The sequence below is a fragment of the Merops nubicus genome, unplaced genomic scaffold, assembly GCF_000691845.1.
Source record: "Merops nubicus isolate BGI_N331 unplaced genomic scaffold, ASM69184v1 scaffold142, whole genome shotgun sequence".
NCBI lineage: Eukaryota > Metazoa > Chordata > Aves > Coraciiformes > Meropidae > Merops > Merops nubicus.
In genome coordinates this window covers 3856-30016 of record NW_008592611.1, presented here as the reverse complement: position 1 = coordinate 30016, position 26161 = coordinate 3856, and the positions used below count along the sequence as shown (strand labels likewise).

Below are 26161 nucleotides of genomic sequence, written 5' to 3'. Positions count from 1 at the left end.
GAACTAACAGAAATAAAAGTTACCACTATAAGAAAATACAATATATGCTGCAATTTGGAATACAGTATCATCTAATATTGACTGCATCATTTGGAGTGTGTATCTGCTTAAAACAGTTTGATGCTAAACAGTTAAACCTTTGTGTAGAGGACTACACTGTTAGAAATGTGTTTTGTGATTAATCTTATACTAGTATATTAAACTCCTAAATGTGAAAATGACTCAAGTCATTTAGTGAAAGAAGATACCATAGGCACCATAATAGTTTTTTTTTTCTCTTTTCAAACAAAATCTGGTGATGAACCAGCAGTAACAAAAGAGGATGAAAAGTAAAAGGCACATTCAGGCAAAAAAAATAATCAACATAGTTTGCATGATGCTATATATATATATATAAAAAATAATTTATGCTCTGAATCATTGATTGGATCAGGAACAAATATTCTAACCTGTCAGGGAGCAAGGAAATTTTGTAAAAGGTGTGCAACTGAAATTGGGATTATTTCTGAACGTTGAATTTTGTTTTCTTTTAAGGTCAGTATAAGGCTTATAACCAAGTGCACATTAAGAGGACTGACTACTCAAAACCTCTTGTTTTCTGAGTGCATAGAGACACCATATGCCATGAAGATGTTCCTTGCAAGGAGATGTATTCTTGTAGATGTGCAAATCTTAAGTGCTCGAGCGTCTTTCAGGTCTGGGAACACATTTCAGAATTGCAGCTCTCCACAGGGCAGGGGCAAGTAAAAGGCTCAGAGTAGTCACACTCAGAATAAGAAGATAGACCTGAAAATTGCAAATAGAAGTCATTATTTCTCTCAGTTACATGGTAAATTGCAAAGTCACTACAAGTTTGAGGAAATCAGGCTCTTCTGGACAGTATTTTTATGAGATTTCATCTATCTTCCTAACCAACTACACATATTGCTACAAATGGAGGTTTAGATTGGGTATTAGGAAGAGTTTCTTGACTGACAGAGTAGTGAGGCACTGGAACAGGCTGCCCAGGGAGGTGGAGGAGTCACCATCCCTGGAGGGGTTCCAAAAACACACAGGTGTGGCACTTGGGGACATGGTTTAATGGTCATGGTAGTGCTGGGTGATGGTATAAAAAGCAAACAAGTGCACACTCAAATCATCTGATTATCTGTTTTATCTGGTTTGAAGACAATTACAAAACCAACATTATGAGCTTATAAAAAAAATTATTTACACATGTAGTTAAGAGATCCATTTTGAAAGCTCAATGTTTGCTAAAAGGTCAAAGACCAAATACCACTTTATTAACAAACAAAAAAAAACCCTCAAACCACCCAAAACTATTCTGGTTTAATGATATAATGGCAAAGTTCACTACTGTTTTATACACTAAAAAAAGCAAACAAGAATCTCTTTAAGGCATACTGCATATCTTCTATAAGATCTTAACTTAGTAGTCTGCATGAGAACAGCAGCAGCAAGTTGTTTTGTGGTCTCAAACAGAAGATTGACCTTTGGAAATTTCAGAGCCATATACACCTATGCAGCAGACAATAACACCAGAGCTGGCACAGAAAAAAAGGAAAGCCTAACAGTGGCCAAGTGCAGTGGGTGGGCCCCTAAACTGGTTCTGTGATCACGTATGGATATACTGAAACTCTGTACAAATATAAAATATTTGTAACTCCCAACTACATGCAGGAGTGAACATGAAAATGAATCACCTTCACCCATACAAGTGAAGAGCATTGTGTAAGTTTTCCACACGTGCTCTGTTTGGAATGGGTTCCAGCATTATCCAGCCCACTTGCTCACACAATGAAGAGCTTGGAGCACCAGCAGAGTATTTTTGTGAGCAGAGATACAGAGGAGAAAGCAGCTAGCACTAAAAAGTGAGGTCAGCCCTTGTATCTCTATAGCCACAATTTACTTAATGTCACAAAGCAGACTTCATTTTGAAAAAAAAAAAAACAATGTTCTGAGAGCTTCAGTATAAAACTAAGGTTAAAGTTTCTTTCCTAGGGGACTTTTTCATGACTACTGATAAAGCTGGTTGATTCTTCTGCAGAGAATTTAAAATTAAAAAGCTTTGCTGGTAAAAACTTTTGCAAGTTTGTTTGCTTGTTTTAGTGTTAAGTAATTTCCACTTCATCATATCTTTTCTTCTCTAATTCTTATTTACTGATGTTTCCTTATTCAAATCCTATACTTTCAGTTACCTTCTCCTAAAGGTATATCAAGGCTTTAAAATCAAAGGCTTCTCAAGTCTTAGGGAATTGGGTGCTCTCTACAACCTCACTGCTCCATTAATAAAGAACTTGTAACTGAGAGCAATTAAGGTAAAGCACTTTTAACTAAACTACTTAAAAGTAAAACCTGTTATTGAAAATACTGAAGTACAATATGAAACAACTGAAAAATGGAGCTAAGAACTCTGTCAGGGACACACACGTCTCCATTTGTATCAGATGATTCCACTTCTTAACAGTAGAGAGATGCCACAAAATTGGAGTATATTGGTATTTACTGATGCTATGATTTCAATTACACAGTAATATGAAATCCCAGTAAGTTGTTTTGGTGCAAAACATGAAAATTAGTAACTACAGAACAGCTCACCTCCCGAGATATGATCCCTGCTCTGCGTGCTCTACTTCCCAGAACAAAGGAGAATTCACTGACTTGTGCCAGTACTGCTGAAACAATCCACTTGATATACTGGCTGGTCTTTGGAAGAATCAGAGAAAGGACAAACACTGCCAAGACAAACTTTAAAAATGTGGGTTTTTGGAGGGGGGTTGTTGTGGGTTTGTTTTTAAAAAATAGAAGAAGTGCAAGAAATAAAATAGTACAATCTTTTTAAGATACAGAGCATCAAAAACATAATAACTGTCACAAATCCCAAGCTAGACAAATCAATGTTTCTCCATTTGAAACTTAGTTTTCACATTAAATAAAATCCCTTTTTTTTAATAGCCTAAGAATGTCATATCAAACTGTATTCTAATCAGTAAGATTCCTCCAAATAGAGATTTACAGTAAAAATGTAATATCTTCTGTTATAACTGATGTTCAGCTCTGACACAATTTTCATTAAGATATGCAACATAGATTATTTAGACTATTAAAAGGTTTAAAAAAAGGAGAAAGAAAGTACCTTCATTATGACCACAGATAAGGTAAGGAATAGTAAGACTGTGAGTTCATAAATTACAAACGTGGGGAAAACATGGAGTCCTAGGAGGAAAGAAAACAGCATTTCAAAGTTTAGGGCAAATATCTTACTATGATGATTTTCTGAGTTAATAGCAGATTTAATTGCAAGACTGTATTCCCAAAGCCAAAGGAAAAGCTCTATCATACCTACCAACACTACCTACTTGACCACTAAACCAACTCTGCATTATTCAGCCACTTTTGGAGTGCTTTAGCACAATGGCATTCCCAGTTGTGTTATGATACATATGAGAGATGCAGGAGCACTTTAATTTAGAGTTTTCCACAACAGTCAACAATCCAGAATCTGAAGTGAAACACAACTCTAATGAAAGCTGTGAGACTAATGCAGGAACACAAGCCCAGTGTTCTGCACAGTAACATGTGCCCTCCCAGCCACTCAAGATGTCTGTAGGACATGGTGATGGTCTGTCCCTGGGGGAGGAGCACAATATTCAGTGTTTGCAGAGACTGTCACTGCCACAGAAAATGTAACTGTTTTGACCCTGAAAGTCACCCACACTGGAAAAGTCACTTAGACTGGAATTGGGTAAAGTCATAAACCCTGGAGCACGGTCTGACAATTAAGGAATTACATAAAACCTCATTGCAACAATGTTGTTGTGGCTTGGTTTGTTTGGGGAGTTGGAGGAGTGCATGTGTCTTTTTTTTTCCCCAATTTTTTTTTGTCAATTCAGTAATTATATGAAGCAAGATAACAAGAGCCATAAAGAGCACAGAAATTTAGAAGTAAATCCTGCTACTCTTAGACATAAGAAGAATTTGTTGGAGGAGTCCTGCAGTCACTGAGGAAGATTCTAACAGCTGACTACATCTGTTTTTTCATCCTAGGGTCTGAGGAACTTGTGCAGGCAAACATAACTGTGTATCTTTGGAAGCTCATTCCTTTTCATAAAAGCTCTTTTTAAGAGGAACCAAAATAATGGTGGTGTTCCTGAGAACTCCATAATAGCTGACAGTTCTCCAACTAGTTATTTCTGGTGAAGGGCAGGATTTTACCTTTCTAAACCATGAGGCATGTAAATAAATGCTGTAACTTCTTTCTGTAGCACGAGGCAAGTTTTAACTAATGCTCCTTGCCCCATCATGCTGCAAAGCCAGAACTGTAAAGAATTAGGAGTCATCTTCTCATCCCAAGCATGCTAGAGAAGTTAGTTAGAGTAACTTCACAATGTTTTGTCTGTGCACACACTCCATTGTGGATGGAAATGTACTTCAAGTAGATCAGAAACTTTTATACAAGTACTTCTAGGTCAGCATGTGCACAGCCTATTCTATTTCTCAGGAGCACACATGAAAAGCAGCTAGAGAAATAACAGCCAGTAACAATGTCATGTTTGATAAGACATGTGGCTGACTCCACCACGTCTGGAAGGGAAGATTTCAGAGGGAGGGAGGTATAACTACAGCCTGCTGCTCTCATCACTACTGGTGGGGCTGCCTTCTCAGTTCTGGAGCAGAGAGGCAGTCTGAAGTCCAGCTGAGGTGCTGCCTGACGTGGAGGTGACTACCACAGAGCTGAGGCACAAGCTGCTGCAGATTTCTGTACCAGCCTTCTGGAGGTAAGTGTCTGCAAGGTGAAGCAAGCCTAAACCTGTTACTATTCTGAGCAAACAAACATCTCAGCACACAGAGGTGTCTGAGGGAAATAAATCCCAGCATAGTGGCTTTACATGGTCATTACAGCCCAAGCCCTAGGTGAAAATTTAGGGTAAGGCCAGGAGTCATATCAGACTGCTACACAAGCACATGGAGCCTTCCTGACAAGACAAGCATCATCTGAAAGATTAGCTTCACAAACAGGAGGTGCATGGACCTATCCATGCATTCATGTCAATGGTTTCAACCCCACTTGGTGCCTAAGCTCAAGAGCCACTACAATTTGTGCTCTAAAATGTAAGAAACACTTCAGTCAAGTAATTCAAGAGCTTCAGCACCATCATCAGGTAGTGTGTGGAATGTTGGCCTGTCCCCAATAGCTAGGATATCACTTAGGGACATTCTCACAGAGCTGAGCATGAGCCACTGGACTTCAACTCTAAGTGGTGTTCTGGAGTAGCTGGAATGGAGCCCTTCAGGTGAAGGTGCCCCAGCATCAAAGTCAAGCCAAAAAGCAGAGGTGATTCATCTAAGTTGGTATGTGTCTGTGGAGTGCACACTTTTTATAAGTACTTTTTTCTTAACAAGTAAACTCCCTGTCCCCCCTGACTAGACAGATTCCACCAATCTGCTGGATGGCCACTAAACAGCACTTGAAGATCCAAAAGTCATGACCACCACATCCTGGAAGATCCTGCATCAAGTCAAGGAATCCTGGAGATCCATGATGGCAAACAAGATTACAGAAAAGAAATCTCTGTTGGTCAAACTGCAGCCAGCAGGATTGATTCTGACATCCTCAAGACAGGACATCACTCAGGAGACAAAGAAGGAGAAAAACAATCATCACATTAGTGATGTTTTGGGATGGTGTATCTACTTAAAAGTCTTAATGAACCTAAGGTTCTCCATACAGCTAGCAGACTGACAGAAAAAGAGGACATTGCAGCCTTTAAAAAAAAAATTAAAAAATTATAACAGTCTATGCACAAGTACTTCCTGTCTTTCTAAAAATAAATCAAAACAGAGTCAAACAATGCAGAGCTGGAGAGGGAAGGATCTGAGTACTAGGTACCAAACCAGAAATGAGAAAAAGGTTTCCAAATGTGGCTTTAAGGGATTAGTCCAGATGTTCTCTCAAAAATATTAGTGAGGACAGAGACAGGAACTTTCTAACCTCAGCAGACAGGATAAAGAGAGCCAAAAACCTTGAAGAACACATGCAGGCCCCAATGAATGTACAGATGGAGAGTAAATAACTCCAAGTGCAGCTGTTAATGCCTAACTGCAAAGCTGCATTATTCCCACAGATGCACCCATGTGCAAATTTGAAAGCAGTAACATTACACAGGTCAAGCCAAGGGCAGGACCACTCCTACAGATACTCCACCAAGTAACAGCTCAGCTTGCAGGCACCAGGATTTCTGCAGTGAGAACTGAGAAGCAGGCATTTAAGAAAAGCAAAATAGGCACTAACTTTTCCACCTGATGTGTTTACAGTCACTTTTCAATGAACTCCAAGTTTTCTTTGTTCTAAAAGGAGCAGAAATTGTATAACTGCAATGGTGTAGCATCCTATCTCAGGATCTGAAGTGCTTCTGCTCCCTGGAATAGGGTGCTTGGTGCATAGAGCAACAAGACTTCTCTTTAGGAAGGGGGTGAAAAAAACCCAGATCTTTCCCTGGGGCCTCCATGTGATTTCACCTAGTAGATCTCTATATATCATTTGCACATGTACACATGTAAATAGAGAGCAAGCAAGATGTCTTTTCTTACTAGATTTCTTTTTAAGAGGCATATTTTTATCCTACTCAGGTTTTCTTTACAACACCACCTCACAACTTTTTAAAACCTACCTCCCTGCCACCCCACAGAACTTCTTGTTAGCCACAAAATCTTAAAATAAAGGGGGAAGGGTGGGAAAATGTTTATTTGGGGGTGTGCTTGTGTTTGGTTTTGTAGGTGTTTTTTGATTTTGTGTTTAGTTATATTTTTTTTGAGCATGCATGGTCAGATTTTGTCAGAGGCCTATAACCTACCTCATTTTTTTATGATTTTCAAAATTTTTAGGCAATTTTCTTTCCTTTCCTGCCATTTCTGTAACAGAACTAGAAAAATCATTTCCTTCCAGTAGAACACAGGCTATGTGGAGTGCTGCCAGCATACCAGCTGAGGTCTTGCTATTCTCTTGTACTCCACTGAAGTCATATCTCTAGTCTTAATTTATGCAAGAGTGTAGGACAGTATTTTTGTTCAGTCTCTTGTAAAATTAACTTTGGGCTTATAATTACTTGTCCTGCTTTGTGTCCCTGAAAACACAACCCCATCTTTACTAGAAGACATAAACAACATACCTGTGAGCATTTAGCAATTACTCATCCACCCTTGTCAGTTAGATGGGCCCAAGAGTTTTATCATAGCTCACCACTTGCCTCACTTTATTAAAAAACAAGTTATTCAGATAAACATATCTATTACTAGACAATCTGACTGATCAGCACAAGCTGTATCATGGGCTGGGTAAAACAAAAATCAAGATTGGCAAACAGAACTATTTCCTTTTTATGTGGCAATCACCAGAAACAGCTTTTGTTTCTGTTGTGAAACAATGAGTATCCAACAGGTATATGCAGAAAGGCATTAAAATTATGCTGATGAGACTTCATTATTATCTGCATAAATATATGGAGGTAAAAAGAACAATAGAAAACAGAAAACCAGAAGAAAAAGCAAAGGTGATCTTGGAGGAAAAAAACAAAAAAAGATAATTTCTGAATAAGGATGGGTGGAAAGATGTTAGACTGCAGAGGACCACAGTCAAACCCTCTGTGTCAGACCTTGCAGTGTCCCCAAAATAGGGTATGCATCCCCTGTACAATCCAGAGGGAGAGGAAGGTGCTTTTATGGGGCCTGTCTCCTCATTCACCTCATGTTTTCAGTGACATCTCAGCTTCCTGTGGAGAAAGTGTACTGGGGCATGCATGGCCATCTAGAGAATGCAGCACCTCAAAAGGAAGCTGCTGATCTACTCTAATATTCTCAGAGTTAATTTGTTTTGGATAACAAGCATAAGGAGTTACTCTCCTGGTGTTAGGCATCAGTGCTGCATTTCAGTTGGCATTGAGAGAGTCTCAGAGATTGATCTTGTTCAATTATTATTTCCCTGTGTTGAGAACACACAGGTCACAGCTTCCTAACTAAAGAAACAAGATACTATTAAAAAAAACCAAACAAATAAACAAAACCCTGTTTCAATTATCATATCCTACCTCTAGAAAAAAACAAGCCATAAGAACCTGAAACCTATGCTACCAATTGACTTAAAATACTAATCTGATTTTAGTAGAAAATACAAATATAGTTACTGTGAAGACAGAATATTTTAAAAGAAACATCCAAACAAAAACCTTTCTCCCTTTTTAAATTTTTAGTTACAGTTTTAAATACTTTTCACTGTTAATTCTGAATTCATGCTGACATTAAAACAAGAATTGAGAGTACAATATAGAAATTGCTTATTAAAATGAATGCTACATTTAAAAAATATTAGCAAAGGCAAATCAATATTGTGGTCAGTTAACAGCTTAGTATTTTAACACCAATAATCTATCTCCTCCCCCACTTTGTAGACACTGTTTCCTCCCCCCATTTATAGGTGAGCACTATTTTAAAAGTAATATTTCTAAGAAGTTACCTATGGATGCAAAGAAAATGATGGCCAGAAAGTCACGTATTGGTTCAATACAGGACATAATCTCCTCAGTAACCATGTGACCCTGAGAAGAGATCAGAGCTCCAGCTAAGAAGCATCCCAGCTCCATTGAAACATCCAGCAGCTCTGTGATCTGTCAAGGAATAAGAGAGAATCTGTTGCTGTTCTCCAGCCCTGGGTGACTTTACATACCATTTCACAGTGAAATTGTAAACTGTGCATTATTCTGAAGGTAGGAAATGACTCTCTCTTCATGCAAGCTCAACAACAAATAGAATTCAGTGTATTTACTTCAGCCTTCTGCAGTATTGTATTTATACAAAAGACTCACAAAACCAGTTTCCCCTCCGTGTTACCTCCTTCCTCACAAAACCAAAATTAGATTTCTTCATCTGCATTGTAATGCTTTGTGTCACCCTTCAGGACAGCATATGATTTCACAAAGCTGAGAAGGAATGTAACAGCTTCAGAGTCAGGATTACATAAGACATTCAGGCTGCAAAATAAAGCTGTAAGAACAGCTTAGTTTCCAGCTGTCAGGCATGAGGAAAAAATAAAAGCCAAAGCTTATAATTTGGGAGAATTGTTTCAGTTTAGCAGAAGTCCCAGGCATGAATTACATCTTACTGTTGTAAATTGAACTCAAATGTGCCTGGGTGCTTGACTGAAAAGGGATGCACTTAAGCACGTGAAGTAAACTGCTGGAATAAAGCATGATATCTGAAAAAAAAACTCAGACATTCTTTAATTATTTGAATACAGTACTAGGAGGAAGAGATGAAACACATGTAAAGAGACCAAACTTAAAAACAAAGCAACTGCTTAAGGCAATGCTGGGAACATTAAAAAAAAAGCAGGCAGCACTTTTAGTCAGTGTAAAGGATGCTTTAAAGTAATTATTTTAAAGGCATGCTGATGAAGGCTGTCATCTTACTGAGAAAGGGCAATGTTCTATTAATATTAATAGAAGATTATAAACTGAAGACTTATTTTCATACTAATTTAGATTAAGCAACAATACACCATAGTATGGTGTGGTTTATGGATGATATTCATCATATCCAGAACAGTGTTGCACTGTAAGGTATGAAGCTAAAACTCAAGTGACTTAAAATTAATGGAGGAGAGCAAGAGACACAATAAACAAGTCTCCAAGCCTGGCATAAAATGCCACCCAAAAATAAACCCCAGACTTTTGTGTATTGAAGTATTAATGTCTGATTGTTCATCTCATTACTCTGTTTGTGTTGACAGTCTGTAATCTACTACAAGATGTTTAAGAGGAGAAATTTGTTCAACTAATGCCAATAGTTGATGATCAAGCCAGAAGCAGCTTCAGTGTGAAAGAAACGTGCATGTCCAGAAAGCACCAGACATAACTGGAGCAAACTATGTGTGGCTGGGTTTGCTCCCACAGCATAAAACCTGAATTCCATTCCTTCACTCTGTGGCAAGCTAAGTATGAGCTCAAGGGCCTGGAAGGCAAAAAGGCAAGTTTTGCTGTTTCTTGTCCACTCTTTAGGTACCCCACAGATTCAGGTCTACAAAATCTATAGGTCACTCTACACGCAGGAAAGTGTGAAGTGGCTGAGAGGGCATGAAAAGAACCAAACATTACATTATTTTCCTAACCCCATCCCCTTGCAAGTCTCCAGCCTGTTCTGCAGATTTATATCTACATCTATACAAAGGCTCCTTTTACTATTCCCATCCTGGCTGTCTAATAATACTACCAATAAGTGGATAGATTTCCTCAACTAAACCTGTAGCATGAGGGTTTATTTTATGTTGCACGTGGGCATGCACACACACACACACTGGAGAGGATTTGTTTTACAGGCAGGAAGGCATTCTTAGCAAAATTTCTTACATAAAAGCAGAAATTGGAAAGCATTTTGCATTTAGTATTCCCCTTCTGCTTGCATTATTTTCAAGGTTTTGTCTCTACCAAACAGGGTTCTAACACTTACTGATCCCTGGGCTCTACACTGTCCTTTTCTCAACTCCTACAATACAGAAAGCTTTTTCTGTCAAAATTAAATGAACAGTTTTGTCAATTCACATGTTTTTCCCAGTACAATTTAGTTTTCTGCTGTTTTTAAAGGCCTCATTTTACTCTAATTCAAAAGGATTGCTTTGCTTCCACTAGAATATTGGATTTTTATGTTCAAATCTTCTACCACAGCAATAAAAAAAGAAATCAACATTACTGCTGTAACATGTTCCAGCTGAATTTCAACCATTTGTTCAGCAGTTGTTTTGCTTATGTGTTCTCTAATAACGTGTACTCTTTAATCATCATAGAATCTTAATGAATATGGTAAGCCAGTAAAATTAAAGAAATCCCTGAAGGAAATAAATGTATTAGAATTTCAGTCCTTAATAACTTCAGTCTGCCCAAGAGTAAAGAGGTAAATTCCAAGCTTGCATTTTAAGGAAATAAAGCCTTAATGGAAATGGAGACAATGTTTAGTGAGTCTTGTAAAAACTCCATCTGAACTGTATTTTATTGAATAATTAACTAGCATATTTGAGATGACAGTTTTTCCTCAGTCTTCTTTTAACAGAAGAGGGTTCATAAGCAAGTTACAAGCCACTGAGAAGCACTCCAGGCAAACAAGAAGTGACATTTCTAATACACTGCAGGAAAAAATATGTACATCTTCACATACAAAGTACTGCAACAGCACAGCTATATTTTATTTCCATCTTTTTAGTATAGAAAGCAAGCTGGCAACTTCCCTCCATTTGCTGCCATCAGTCCAGGTCACACATAAGGCAATCTGGAAGCCACTGGGTTTTTTTTTCCCCACCAGCTATGTGCATGCACAGTCCTATAAATATGTCAATGTAACTGCTGTCCTTCCTCTCAGGTCAGGTTTTACTTTTTCCAATTCCCTAATAATGTTCAGCAACTTACTTTTAAAACATATTTGCAGAACAATAATGGTAGCTTTGTTATCTTATACAGCAATTCCTTATCAGGACAGTGTTTAAAAGAATTTTCCTTCTAATGTTTCTGCACAGAGAACACAAAAACCCAACATTACACCAGTGAATGTTTGGCTGATTTATAACAGGTTGTTCAGCTCACTGGGGTATATATCTTAACCTAAAAGTACCAGTTTGGGCATTGATCCTAAATTGTTATATTTAAAACCATAAGCTAGATTTACTCTTTATGTTGCAGTTCAGGAGAATGGCTCCCCAGTTTTGATAAAAACACAGAAAACCATAAAAAAAGCCCCAGCAGCATCTGCATAATTCAAAGCTTGAACAGGAGTTGCTGAAAGTGCAATATTGATCTCCTGAATTATTTGTGACTGATGACAAGGCACATGACTGAAATCAGCTAGGTTTTTATAGGATTTGTAGTAGACAATCCCCTGCCTGCTCTGTTTAACTAGTTGAGGGACAAGACAAAGGGGAATTTCAGTTGCTTCTGAGAACATCTGGGCACAGAAAGAGGTATCTTAAGCTCCAGCTCTAAAACATCTCTGATTTGAGAGCTCTTGCATCTCTTTTACTCAAGAGTTAATTAAGGCCTGTATTTGAGATCCTATTTCAGATTGAAGGAGTTGCAATGTTATCCAAGAAACCCAAACAGCTCAGAAATGCTCAGAAGTCACTTCCATACAGGCAGTTTTACCATATAGAATTTGCCCTTATTGGTAGAGAAATGGCAATTCTTGTTTAACCAGTCATCTGTCATTTTCAAATACAGGGAATAAGTTAAAGAAGTTTATATATAATCTGCATTACGTGTGCTGATTTTACAGATGAACCCAAATAGAGGATAAACTTCAGTGGGCCTCAGAAATCCAGTCAACACTGAAGCAGATAAGAAGGAACAGTACACATGGAACTGCATGCATGAAGCAGGAATACTCTATCATTCCTACCCACTTTGTCACTTCTTGGAAAGGATGTGGCCCCCACAATAACTCACATGCTGGACAGACAGAAGTATTTTGGTTAAAAACACCTCCCAAGTTCTTTTAAATGGAGCTGCAGAGTCATTTTTGGTTAAAGCCAGTAAAATATGCATTCTCTTATTCTTCTACAAATTCAAATGCTGTTTTAGAATTGCACCAAAATGGAAAACTCTGTTTGCAGGTAATTATATCAACTCTGTCAAAATTTAGGCTTGGTTTTCCAAGGAGAAAGATCTCTGCAGGTAGAAGAACAGTTTAGTTGTTTTCCTACCTGACACCTAAAAATATGAATTTCTCCTTTCCAAATCTGTGATTTTTTTTCAAGCTTGATTGCTATTTCCCATCCTGTGTTTTTATTCCTGGCATAGTAGTGCCTCTATACTAATTAAGATCAGTTTTCCAGATTTCTTTGTGGAGCAGTTCAACTGGACAACCAAATACTTTTTTTATGGTTTTGGTTGGTTGGTTGGTTTTGTGTGTGGATTTGTTTAGTTGGGTTTTTTTAAGTCTGTGCTCAAACCACAACTTGTAGCATTGCTATCATGAATGTATCAGTGCAAGTGAAGATTATCAAGCACCTCAGGTGGTTTACTGAGGTTACATGCAGTAGTATCCTTTGTGCTGTTCCTTTTGATACATTATTTATCAACTCTAAAAGGGAACTTGTTCTTAAGGAAGACATTTGCTCTTTCAGAAATGCTTCCCATGCTGAAGCAGCATTCTGGTGTTGAGTATGAACTCAAACATACCCTCTCTCAGGTTTGTATACACACATGTATTATGTAAAGCCATGGAGACAAACTCCTGTACATTTGAGACATGATTTGGGGACAATACAACCAATTCAATGAGATCAGTTTATGTAGGCTGTATTTTTCATGAAACTAGGATTGCTTCTATGTACCATAATACCATATTTTATGTAACTCTTGTGGTCTGGTTGTTGGGTTCTGTTGAAGTTATTCTACACGTTGTGCCTGCTTGTTAAAAAGCAAAAAGGAGAAACTAGTTTTTGAAATCAACAGCCTGTAAAGCTCTGCTCTCACTAGCTTCTTTCTTGACCTCCTTCTTGAAGGGGTTCAGCTTTGTCTGTTGGACCTGTAATAATTGATCAAATACCCTCAGAAAAAAAGGCTCCTGCAGAGGAACTTTTTGGGATATTTTTTCTCTGAGGAGAGAACAATCTGCACATCCAGGATAATGGAGTTTCAAACCCACAATGTTATCAGTGACTGTGACATTTCGTTCTCAGGTAGAACAGTTTTTCAGAGGGATGAAACATGGGATAGAAACAAGTAGAAGGAAGATTCAGAGGAAAACAGAGCAAACTCAAAACTCAAAACTATCAGAATCTTAGGGCCCTAAGGCATTTCTCTACTTTCTCAACTTCATCACAGTTTCTCTCTCCCAGAAAATTATTTTATAGCAAAAACCACATTGAGAATTTGCTATTGCAAGAAACTTGCAAGCAAATGTCACAACCAGCCATTATCAGGATCTTAAAATCCATCCTAAATTCTTTAAAAACACATGAAGCAACACAGAATCAAAACTGAAATTGTGATTCTTTAACTGGTTGTGTTTGCTGAGGTACCAGCAGAAGTTGAACTGATTGACACTCAAATTCCATCTCTTCTTACTCATCTAAGCTCTCATGCATAGATCCATCTGTGCATTTGGGGTTTGTTTTAAAATAGTTTAAAGCCAAATAAACCACTACAGAGGTAGATGGGATATGCAGCAGCAGTTCAGTGTGATGGCTTTGGGGATACTGATGCAAATACAACTACCACACGTATCAAAATGTTTAATTGAAAAGATTACCATCAACATAAGGAAGATGAATGCAGTTATTCCTAGGATGAGGATTTCTTTATTCCCTTTGCTTTCTGCGTGCAACTTGCGGTAATATGGTCCTATGAGGTAAGTCTTTATAACAAGACATGTAAGAAAAACAGCAGCCAGGGAAAAGAGAATTTGGCCAATCAGTATCAGAATTCTCAGTATTTCCTTGAAAATGCTGGAAGAGAAAAACAAACAAAACATTTCTTTCAAGTGCTCTCGTGCCACCCAACCAGTTCCCTTTAAGTGCAACGATCTAATGCCAGAGATGTCCAAAACTGAGCAGTTATAGTAAGATATTTAGATAACTTAGTAAACAGGATGAATACTCATTCTGCTGAGTGCCCAACAATCTCTTTTACAGCCTAGAATTTCATTCCATGTTAATTCAAAAAGATTTTCATTGATTGATCTTCAAGGTAAGCCACCAGGCTCAACAACACTATCCCACAGTCTGACAAAAATGTCTTCAGGGAACACAGTAAATAAAGAAATTCACTGATTTTTTACAATAACAACCTTCTCACTGAAAATTTTAAGTATGGGCAGGACTAAGGCAGCTAGAGCAGAAAGAATATCCTCCTACAACGTGACATATACAAACAGTGAAGGGAGATCACAGAAAAGAGTGTATATTTTTCATGGAACTGACATTAACTGTAGCACTCTCATTCACATTTGCAATCTACCTGCTAACTGAAAGAGGGTGGGGGAAGATACATAGAATAAGGTGGTTTTTTACCTGGAATATGTGCTCACTCCTGCTTGAATAAGAGTAGGCATGACAGCTATAAATAAACCCAGCTGCACATCCTGCATGACCAACATGCCAAGCAGCACGCTGCTGTAGTCAATATCCCCTGGGCACCAACAGAGCAGTAAGTAAATGAAAATATACATAAAGATATGTTAAAAATATAAAAGTATTCACACAAAGCTCATGTTACACAGTAAAGTATAGATTTTTCTTAGCAGTGAGGCACTACTTATGCTTTTACTGGAACTCCCTGACTGAAAACGTACAGTCTTTAGACTAACAGACACATGTAAGAGCCAGGATGTGTAAACTATACACTTCAAATTTAGGCATTAGAATATGAATGTGCTAAGGGGTGAGGAGAACTTGATGCAGTGTATATAAGGAAGGTTTAAGTGGAAGAAAGCAGGATGGCAAAACTTTTGAAAGGCAATATTTAGAGGTTTTTGAGAAGCTAGCAATATGGCACTTGAAGGTACTTAAGTGAAGAGCTGTTAGCTATGACAGACAAGCTGAGCTGGTCTGAGTGTGCTGAAGGATGTGAATTATTTAAGTTAGCCTTTCTGCCCCAATGACAAAGTGCTAGTAATGGTCTAACCTGGTAACCTCTTCAAAAGAACATGGATTCCAAACCCCCAGTGGAGCCAGTTCCTAATATTGTTTGGGCTACACTGTCTTTCTCCAATGAGAAGTGGCTGTGTCAATAGCAGCTACACCTCCTCACAAGAATACACACAACACTGGCCAGTGTAAAGGAGGATGATCACCTGCAAATCAAACTTAACAGCATGGGTTTGGTTTGGTTTCATTTCTAACTGGTTTCTCTTGTAGTGTTACAAAGCCATTTCTTTCCATTTGCCTGCAGATCCTGTGCAGTGGATATGTAGTCCATATTTAAAAAGCATGCTTACCTTCTTTATCACCTCGAGCACTGCCTGCCAGAAACCTTGACACCAAAGGTGTGCTTGATAAAGATAAACAAGTGGAAATGAAGACACTCTGTGTTGGTCTAATTTGGAGCAAGTGTCCCCACAGTAAACCAAAGGCAATCATCAGAACTGTCATGTAGCAGGGCCCTTGCAAAGATATCTTCCACACCTGGGGAAGAAAAGAAGTTTGTATGATAAAAGTCTGGTGACACTCTTCTCACTGGTAAGTTACACTGATTTTCAGCACAAATAAGCAGTTAAAGATGCACAGTTTGGGGCTGCAGTGGTGGGCAAGAGAAGTAAAGGGCTGTCATCCTATACATCCTAAAACTCTGAAGTTACTATGCCTAACAGACAATGTTCTATGCCAGAGGAATCACTACCAGAAAAGAGGTAGGTTTCCTAGGGCTCACACACAAACTAAAGGCCAAAGGTCCAGCGTGGGTCAAAATATATTAAAATCACCAACATCAGTTATTTGTTGTGATTCCAGGGTGGGGAAAAAGTGGGAGTAGCAAAGACCATCATCAAGACCAGCACTCCACTCCACATTGAGCACACAGTTCTCAATTAACAACTTATTTACTGCAGTTCAGGAGCCCTTGAATTACTGATTTATCTTTGACTCCAGATGGACTAGAAATAAGAGATTAAGCTGAATTCTCATAATTTTAAAACATTTCAGCTAAAGCTTTTATAGTCTGATGGATTCAAACCCATCAGTTTGGGAACAAATGACAGAATGCAACTCTTTGAATACATATGTACATACAATTTTATGTACAAGACATTTTTCTGCTCTTCCAATTCTAGCTAGCTTGAGATACATTTTTTTTTAATTAAGATGAATAGAAACTTGTGCCCTTCTGCAGAATCCTGATGGCCACATCATGTCATATTCCAGACTGTGCTAACACACTTGCAGAATCAGTTTACTAGCCAGTACAGCAAGAAGCATCAATTCAGTATGCAGTACTTAACTGATTTTTTGGGTTTTTTTTGGTAACAGGACTGGCAAACATCAGTGGACACTCAACAGCAACTACATGTTACTGTATGTTAAAATAAAGCAGAGATGGATTGGCATAAGTTGTGAGATTTTTCTAGTAATCAAACTCTTTTAATAAAAATGAAGAGGAATAGCAAAGGTCTGGGTTTGGGGGTTTGGTTTTTTTTTCAGCACCAAATAAATAGTGCATTCTGCTCTTTGCAAAGAGTGAAAGAGAAGAAGCAAATGTCATACTTGCCTTTTCAAAAATGCACAGAGTTACACAAGTATATTGTTAGAAGAATGTAAAAATCTGAAATACTTTACATTCTTAACAGCTTGACAACTTGAACATTAGCAATTCAATCCCATAAGGCAGAGGCATTATACAAAAATACCTTTCTTAATCTTTCAGGAGAAAACTCCAGACCAACTAGAAAGAGAGTGAAGAACACACCAAACTCTCCTAAGGTCTCCACCTGTACAATAGACTTAAAAAATAAAATGAAAATCAGTGCACAGCAGTCTACTTACAACACAAATTATAAGTCCACTTACAAGACAAATTGTTTCTCATTATGTTTCCATAGGTAGTTCCCTTGCTGGTCATGACATCAGAAGTTCCTTTAGTATGTTTAGGGTTCAAACATTTTGCCCCATCACCTGGCTGCTACTAGGAAACTTGGTTGGACAGTGCTGGTCACCCTACATGCACATGTGTGATGATCTAGGTAAGCTTGCTGGCTTGTTGAAAATAAAAAGGTTACATTTTATGCATATGCTATTAAAGCCCCAAGGTTTGCATTCCAGAAGTCACTTATTTTATTGGTATAACCATGCTGCTGGACTGTAGCTGCTGCTCTCCATGTATCTGTTCCTCAGAGCAGCACAACTACCAGCCTTTCCACTTCAGAGGGAAGGGTGCAACAGCAAGGAGAGCAGCTGCCTTCCTTGTCACCACAGAGAAACCCAATGTTCCTACAGATTCACAGCCCAGAGAAGAAGAGGACAGGGTCTATTATCAGTCATAGGGAAGTGGAGATGGAAACCATCTTCCCTGCCAGATGAGAGTCTGCCTGCCTCCTCATTTCCTCTGACACTGAACTCTTTTGATGAAACACAGGAGAGACAAAACAGAGTACATACAAGAGACTCAAGTCAACATGAACGTTATGCAGATGAAAGTTTAATCACAGCTCCACAAGAAAACAGGCAGCTCACTAAGGAACTGTCATAAAGAAACCTCTCTTGTGTCTGTTCTGACTACATCATCTTCCCTCAGTTTAAACCTCTGAAAATTCATTACTGCATCTCTTTCTAATGCCACACTTAAAGACTTGTTCCTTGGTTTAAGTGGTCACACTTTCCAAACCTTTTCAGCCCAGGAGTTACAGATGACACAAAGGTTATTATTTAATCTCAATTTTAGAATATGGAAATTTGGAAGTATTTGCCTTCTCTTCTAATACAAGATTGACAAAATCCTACAGTTTCTACTCATCCCTACCCTCCTTTTGAGCCCAAGAGCCATTTTCAACAGGAGCCCATGTAAGAGCAGAGCTTGGAAAGACAGTAAGTTCCAAGCAGTTATGTGGCTATCAACAGGACACAGGAAACCTAACCAGACATTTCCCCACAACCTTAGCATGTGTTCTTGTTTTGCCTGCTGGCTAAACAATCTGTTAATGCACACCAGACCACTAATCAAAACATGTGCAACCTCCAGCCAACTGCAGCCCAGGGTTTCACATGAGCTAGCAGTCAGGGTACACGTGATGGAGCTAAAAAGGTTGAAGAGACTTCAGGAATGCAGGGAGGGGACTAGGAAAGAACTAGGGTCACTAGGATGGATGAAAGAGCTACAGAGAGGCAAAATAACTCTCTAGGAAGCCAAGCTATACCCAGGGAACTGCTTGTTTTAAATGCTTCCTCCACTGTCAACAGTCATTTGTTGCTAGTTGTTGAATATTTGAGGTAATTTAAATAATTTGGTTCTCAGATGTGATGCTTTATGTTTAAAGGACAAAAAAAACCCACAAATAATAAAACCCCACAACACAACCTTCAGCTTTCAGTTTCAACAATTGCCTATGTCATGGATTATATAGGAGGAAAAAAATGAAAACAAAGTGATTCAAAGACACAGAATTTTAAGGTGTCATTTTGCAAAGGTCCAGGTTTGTTTGGCTTTGTTTTTTTTTTAAATACATTTGAGGTTGGCAATATTATATTCTCTTAAAACAACTTTTAAGGTTTCCAACAACAAATGAAATCAGTCAAGTCCACTTACCTTTATACTATTTAGTCCTGATGGTCCTAAGAGTACTCCACAAATGACATACCCAAACATGGTTGGCAATCCTATTGTTGTGCACAGCCAGCCACATGGCAAAGACAACATTCCTATTGTCACAATATCCTAAATAGATGAGATTTACAAATGCATTAATAGAAAAGGCCATACACATCTTGTGGTAAGATTAAAGACTATTACTTTCCAAAAGATGAATAGCATTATAAAAATAAATATAGAAGATTGCCCATGAAAAGAAAAAACTTGAGTAAACCAACCTGAACACTTACCAAATCACACAACAAGAATATCTCTAAAATTATTACCTTTATGAAATGATGATCAGCACGAGGAATGGTTGAATCTCTGGGCTTGGTAAGGATATACTGATTGTTCTGGGAATCAATAAGCATACTGAGACCTAAGTCATCCTCTACTTCTCTTTTTGAAGCATTTCTTTTGGAGTTGGCTTCATCTTCCTCCACCCTTAAAACTGCTTCAAAGTTTACACCTCTTACCTGTAAGAAAAAGTGGCCAGTGAAGCATGCAGTAAAAAAGGAAAGACTACTATGTGATTCCAAAGTTACTCCACAATTGTGCTCAAAGTTACTCCACAATTTGTTGACACTGACTGAAAAAAATAAAGTTTCTTTTTAGAGAAGTCTTTCAGTCTCTTTATCAAAACATGATGTCTGTAACTGGAAAGTCTATCATTTGCTCTACATTTTAAAAATGATGGGTTTTCCAGACCTCTTTAGCCACAATGTCCACCCAAAAAAAATATAGAGACAGGGTTTTGAAGCTGTAAAGTTTCAATTTAGTATTTTCAATTGCTTTTTTTGTTTGTTTGTTCAAGAAAAGCTTTAGCACATTCAGAACACAAGGAGTTGGATTAGAGACAGGGTTTTGAAGCTGTAAAGTTTCAATTTAGTATTTTCAATTGCTTTTTTTGTTTGTTTAAGAAAAGCTTTATCACATTCAGAACACAACGAGTTGGATTGGAACATAACATTTGATTCCCTACAACAAAATCAATTATAAATTACAAAGTGATATTCAGTTCACAAAAGTCTGAAATAATAACTGCATTCCAAGTAAAGAATTCACTGTCCTGTAAATCTGAAGGAGAGAGAGTAAGAACTGTTTCCACCTAGGTCTGTCTTCAGTGCCTGCAATTACAAAGTGGAAGACACCAAGATGATTTAACTACTCACTGTATTTTAAATAACACAGACTTTAACAACGTTCAGAAACAGTTAAGGTTGCCATTTCTTTTAAACTCTAGTAAAGAGAACAGGCTGTTATCATTCTGTCTACAAAACATTCAGTTTATATGGATTTCTGTAATTTGCCCAAGCAACTCAATAACTCAATGAAGAAATGCATTCACATAAGTCTTCTATTTGTCTTTGCTGATTTCCCAGCACATATCCCCCAAACTGTTCAGAGAAGTATTGCATTTTCAATATTTAATATTTCACTTACAATTTCTACCCTTTTATTCCACTCCTTATATTTGTGTGTGTGTATAACTAAATAAACACTTCTGTTGTGGGAAGGACCTCTCCCCCTGGTTTTGTACATCATGCAATAGGGTGGGCCTGGAAGTCACTAAGAATCAAGACAGAGGGGGGGAAAGAAAAGGAATCTGAAACAAATCATGATGTTTGCAGCATTCTTTAGAAGCACAAAATGGCTGCTTCAAACATCAACCTTTTTAGCTGCTGAAGTGAGAAGCTGATGAGCACATTCTTTTTATGCATTGTGAAAGTTTTCTTTTCAACCATTTTTGCCCCAGACTTGTCTTTATATATATATTTTTTTTTACTTTACTTCCCTAAGCCCCCACTTACCAGGCTATTTTGCATCTCAATATAGGGGATGCCCATTGCCAAGTCTAAAAGACCAAACCATGCTTTCATGTTTTCAACTGACAGGAGAAAGCAGGAGCAGCTGCATGCCACATATGTGCAAAATGGTCTTAAGAGTATTGGAGCAAAGAAGAAAGGCTTCCCTACAGTCAGCAAACATGAAGAACTGCTTCTAATCAGAACACACAGCACCCAACAGTACTGGTTTTCTGTTGTCTTTGCTCCTGATCCCCTCTCTCACACCTTCATTGCTACTCCAGGGATACTAAAACATCTCTTGGGGCTTACTGCTAAATGTTGGCTCTGCAATAGAACACATGCTTTACATTGACTTTCACAGTGGAATGATGTCTCTGTTCAATGCACTGCCCCCATCTTGCAGATGACTATTGCTTTGCCTAAAAACCAAAATTCTAATAAGCTAACATCTGTTCTGTCATCTTCCTGGGTACTTGATGTTATGAGATCAGCTATCACATTCACTAAGCAAAATTATCTTATAAAATACATCAGCAGTGAAGCATGTAGTCTGAAGGTCTGGAACTCCAAATTCATACAGAGTTTGTCATATGTTCCTTTGTACTTGGCTGCTTGTGTGTCTGGAATCTAACAATCTTACCTGCTTCAAAATTAAAAATGTATCAGAAGCCATATAAAAACAGTGCAACTGGATAAATACATTCCTCATCTAGTGGAGTTCACTGCCTAGGTTAGTAATAATACTAGGAAAAAAGGGAAGATGTTTATAAAATTAAGACAGTTATGAGAAACAATAAGCTTTTTTTCTGTGTAATATATAGAAATCATACATTGTGTGGTGTATTGATACTGTAGTGCATTTTTACTCTTACAAAAGACAGACTGTGCTAGAAGAGGAAGAGTAGATGGCACAGGTTCAAATGAGCTTTTAAATACTAATAAATTTGAGGGCATAATGGGAGAAAACTGTTATCTTTCAGGATTTTATTTCCTAAAGCAGCAATCCCTGAAAGCAGATTGTACATAACAGAATCCAGCGAGCACAAACTCTTGTCTTGCATTAAGTGTGTTAGCTCAGATTGTTTTGTCAGGGTTTTTTTGGTTGTTTTTCCCTCTAAAAGGGTGCCTTGGCACTCTGCCACGAGCAGGTGGAGCAGAAGGGCAGGGCAGCGCCGGTGCCTCCGGAGTGCCGCTATACCCCAGCGGGACAGGAGAGGGCTCTGCAGCCAGCCGGTTCCTTCCCCGCGGCTGCTCCTGCTCGGGAGGACTCCCGCTGCCTGCAAGTGCTGCGAGCTAGAGCCAGTCTCCCAGGACTGCACAATGGGACACTAGAAACTGATGTTCTGCCAGCTCCAAAAACACACAGCCTTACCTGAGGGGTACTGTCAGTCATGCGACATAGAAACAGTGACAACGAAAAGCAGAAAAAGCCAGAAGTGGAAGAAAACAACACCACAAACACATTCCAGGTCCTTACCTTGAATAATACATCTTTTCCCAGACTGTGAAAACTAACTGCATGGATTCTTGCTCTCCCATAACTTTCTCAACAAAATAAAAGAGAAAAAAGTGGAGACTATGCTTAACATTGTAACTCCATATCCTGCAAAGTCTAATCATGAGAGTCCCCACCACCAGCATGAGATGTCATAACTCTTATGAGCTGTACCAGTGAGATGAACTACACTTGTCACTGTCAGAGTGGCAGCTGCAGGGAGAACTTCCAAATCAGAGATCACCAGCAAAAAGGAGTAATTATTCCTGTTTGCTCACTCCCAACCAGTTAACAGTCTGCCAAAAGATTTTTGTTTTGGTTTTAGTCACTAGAATCCCAACAATATTTACACTCTTGTATTAAACAGTGAACTAAAAACTAAATGCACAGCAATGAAAAGGCTGAGTCTAAAAAATCACTTACAGATTTGTTGTCATCAAAGGCATGCTCTTCTATTTCCTCTTCCAATCTATCAGCTGCCTTCCTGACATCTTCTAGGATTTCATCAATTATTGACAAGCTTTTGTTTTGATGCTGCATGTTCTTAAGGGCTTCAACCTGATGTTTTTCAGCTGCTAAGAGTTCAACGTATTCCATTTCTTCCTGTGGAATTTCACAACACAGATAAAGTGCTGGCCAGAGAAATCTTTGACATAAATGTACACTTCTTTTGACACAGAACATCTTACTAGTGGAACTGCAAAAGCAATATGGGCTTTATAGCTGCATTTGAAGACTGCTTTCTCTTGTGCCAATTTTCCCTGGGAGAAGAGTGCAAGAAAAACAACACCCAAATAAAACATCCACTGATCACCTTTTCTAATCCATTAAACAGTAGAGCTGGCCCAAGGTTACAATCCAGAAAATACAGGAAAGGATTTATGCTGAGGAACTCCAGGAAACACTTCAAAACCAAGTAAAGTTTAGAGCTCAGGGGTTTAGCAGGGAAGCATAGCTACAACAAACAAACAAACTGTAAGGAAAACAATGAATCTTGGGTTTATGAACCATTTTATAAACATGGGAAGAAGTCTGTTTATGGTTTTCAAAAGTTACAGTAAGGGTAGTTGAGAGAGAGTGCAGATGAGTAGTCAAGCACTCTAGCTGAGGCTCCTGTTTGTGCTTCCCTAGAACCATTTTTCCCAGAAGGAGTTAAAAAACTTGTCTTCATCCATCTCAGTTTGGGCCTTTTAGCAACATGCACTAATGACTTTTGAAACCCATCTCTAGGCTTCAGAAGTAAGAAAAGAAAAAAGTGCTGATGTGGTTTGACATGGTGTAAAAATGCTCCAGCAGCTTCCCTGATAAAGTTATGATGTTTTGTTTCTCTTTGGATGGTTCAGGTTGAAAAACAGAACTCTAAAAACTTGATTTACTGATCAAGCCTGGACTTAGCACTGTGCCTTCTATATGGTTATCAGGACAATAACAAAACATAATGCTCTGTGTATTGCCAGAGTATAATTAGAGGTTTTTTTGAAAAAAGATGCTTCACTTCACATGCCTATATACTTTAAAAGATGCACTGCCTGAAAGAGAGAACAACTGTGAATGAGGAAACACAATGGCAGCCTTCTTCCTTTCAGTTAGATTCAGGATGCTGAGAATATTTAGACAAGAGAGACCCTCCATCTGGTCTTTAAGAGAGCAAATATTATTACCAAGAGGAAAAAACAGTCCAGGAGAAAAATACAAGCAACCTCTAGGTCAGACCAATTTATCAGAAAACACAAGTTTCTGTCTCCATTTTAGATGCCCTGACAGACACAGTTAGAAACCAGACAGAACATACATCTCCCTAAGGTTGTGTCTTATCTGCCTACCTCACACAGGTATCTTAAATAACCTGGACATCTAAAAATGGTCCTAAACCCCTATGGTCAAGTAAAGGGAGCCTCCCCTCCTCCACACATGCTTATGGATGGACAGTTTTCCCCTTGAAACCTGCAAGAACATGTATAAAGAGTAGTTTGGGTTGGAAGCGACCTTTCAGGCTCACCTAGTCCAACCCCTGAATAATATAATTATTATTATAATATAGTTTATAATATAATTTAATGGACTCCTTGATGCCAAGACAAGAGCATGGTCAGTACACCCTGTAACTGTAGATTAATCCTCTTAAAATCCTGAGTCAGAGAAATACCTCTGGTTGTGACAAAGCCACAGAACTGCTGTCTGTTGGTGCTTAGAATTACCATAGCTACACCAGCATGATGAAAATTACCCAGCTCCCAAAATAACCAGAGCTGGAAAAAATGTAACTATTGATGCATTTGGCCCAATGTCAACTGCTTTAGTTCTTATGCAACACATAAGCAAGAGACAGAGTCGCTCTCATACAGCCCCAAGGAAAAACATTTCCTATCTGTTGGTCTCTGCTGGCAGATGTTGCTTCAAAGATGGAAAAAACAGTCCCTGGATGAGCTGCAGATTTTTCCTCAGTCAGTCACAACTTTGAACATGAGACAGAATGGATAAGGGTTAGATTCTTCCCCCTCAGAAATGGAACAGGTTGTGGGGTGGTGGGAGCTGATCAGTCCCTTCTGTTGGCTGAGACAAACAGGCTGAACAGAGCTAGAGGAAAGCTGCAGAAAAATAGATAATGCTGTACTTTGCTAGAAGTTGACTTTCCCTGAATAGCAAGGCAGAAGAGCTTTGAAAAATCTGAGCTTGACTGTAAGGTCCTGTCATGGTTACAGGGGCTGGGACCAGTTTATCATGTGGGTAGAACCAAAACCTGTGTATTCTGTACCCTCTATGTCACTGCTCATGGGCTGTTAACAAAATCATGGGTAGCAGCTGCCCAGGACAGACCTCACACCCCAGGCTACAACAGATAAGGAAAGAGGTTCAAGGTCAGGGGAGATGTTAACACCTTCCTACCCAGCAGGAGTCCTCCTCCCTGGTCATGGGCCCATCCATGCCTTGCCCCATGACTCATACAGAACTCCCTCCAGGAGCTACTTCTCTTTAATGGACCATCAAGGACCCACTGCATGACTCACAGACTGATATCAACCCATTGTTATCCTCATTTCTTTTATTTTTTCCTATTAGGGTTGTGCACTAAGCAAGAGACATGTAGAAACACAGGAGCAGAATGAGGTAAGGTTAAGGAAGACTTCAGGGCAAGGATGGTTAAGAACATAGGTGTTGTTGCTCTCTGTGATATAATTCAAAAAAAAGCTAAGGTTAAGGAAGACTTCAGGGCAAGGCTGGTTAAGAACACAGTTGCTGTTGCTCTCTGTGATATAATTCAGGATGAAAAAAAAGTACATTCAGAAGAAGATGCATCTTTGAACTACTTGTGAGTTACTTTATCAATGTCTGAGTAGTATGCACCCAAGAAAATAGAAGCAGATAAAAAGTAAGATCTTGCAGCTTTTTCCTGAACCTCCTTCACTCCAGGAATATGTGTGGAAGGCAGAAGCCATATCACAGGCTTCTTCTTTCCTTCCTCCCCTCTTGGCCCATGAATGATTCCACTGTGCCTTTTACCAGCAGCAGAACCAGCCAGAAATACATCAGGCATGAGTACACAT

The 26161-nt window shown here is 38.7% G+C and overlaps 1 protein-coding gene across 1 annotated transcript in view; it reads right to left on the bottom strand.

Annotated features, from left to right (window-relative positions):
• Positions 1-365: 365 nt before the first annotated feature.
• TMCO3 (transmembrane and coiled-coil domains 3) overlaps positions 366-26161 on the bottom strand; it is a 27959-nt gene continuing 2163 nt past the window's right edge. Inside the window, exons 2-12 of the mRNA XM_008935176.1 lie at positions 23040-23219; positions 19598-19789; positions 19269-19397; positions 17377-17469; positions 15973-16159; positions 15047-15164; positions 14287-14482; positions 8510-8660; positions 3137-3216; positions 2599-2748; positions 366-786 (exon numbers count right to left, since the gene is read on the bottom strand). Of these exons, the coding sequence (XP_008933424.1) occupies positions 673-786; positions 2599-2748; positions 3137-3216; positions 8510-8660; positions 14287-14482; positions 15047-15164; positions 15973-16159; positions 17377-17469; positions 19269-19397; positions 19598-19789; positions 23040-23219 (1590 nt within the window). The 3' untranslated portion in view covers positions 366-672. The remainder of the gene's footprint in view (positions 787-2598; positions 2749-3136; positions 3217-8509; positions 8661-14286; positions 14483-15046; positions 15165-15972; positions 16160-17376; positions 17470-19268; positions 19398-19597; positions 19790-23039; positions 23220-26161) is intronic.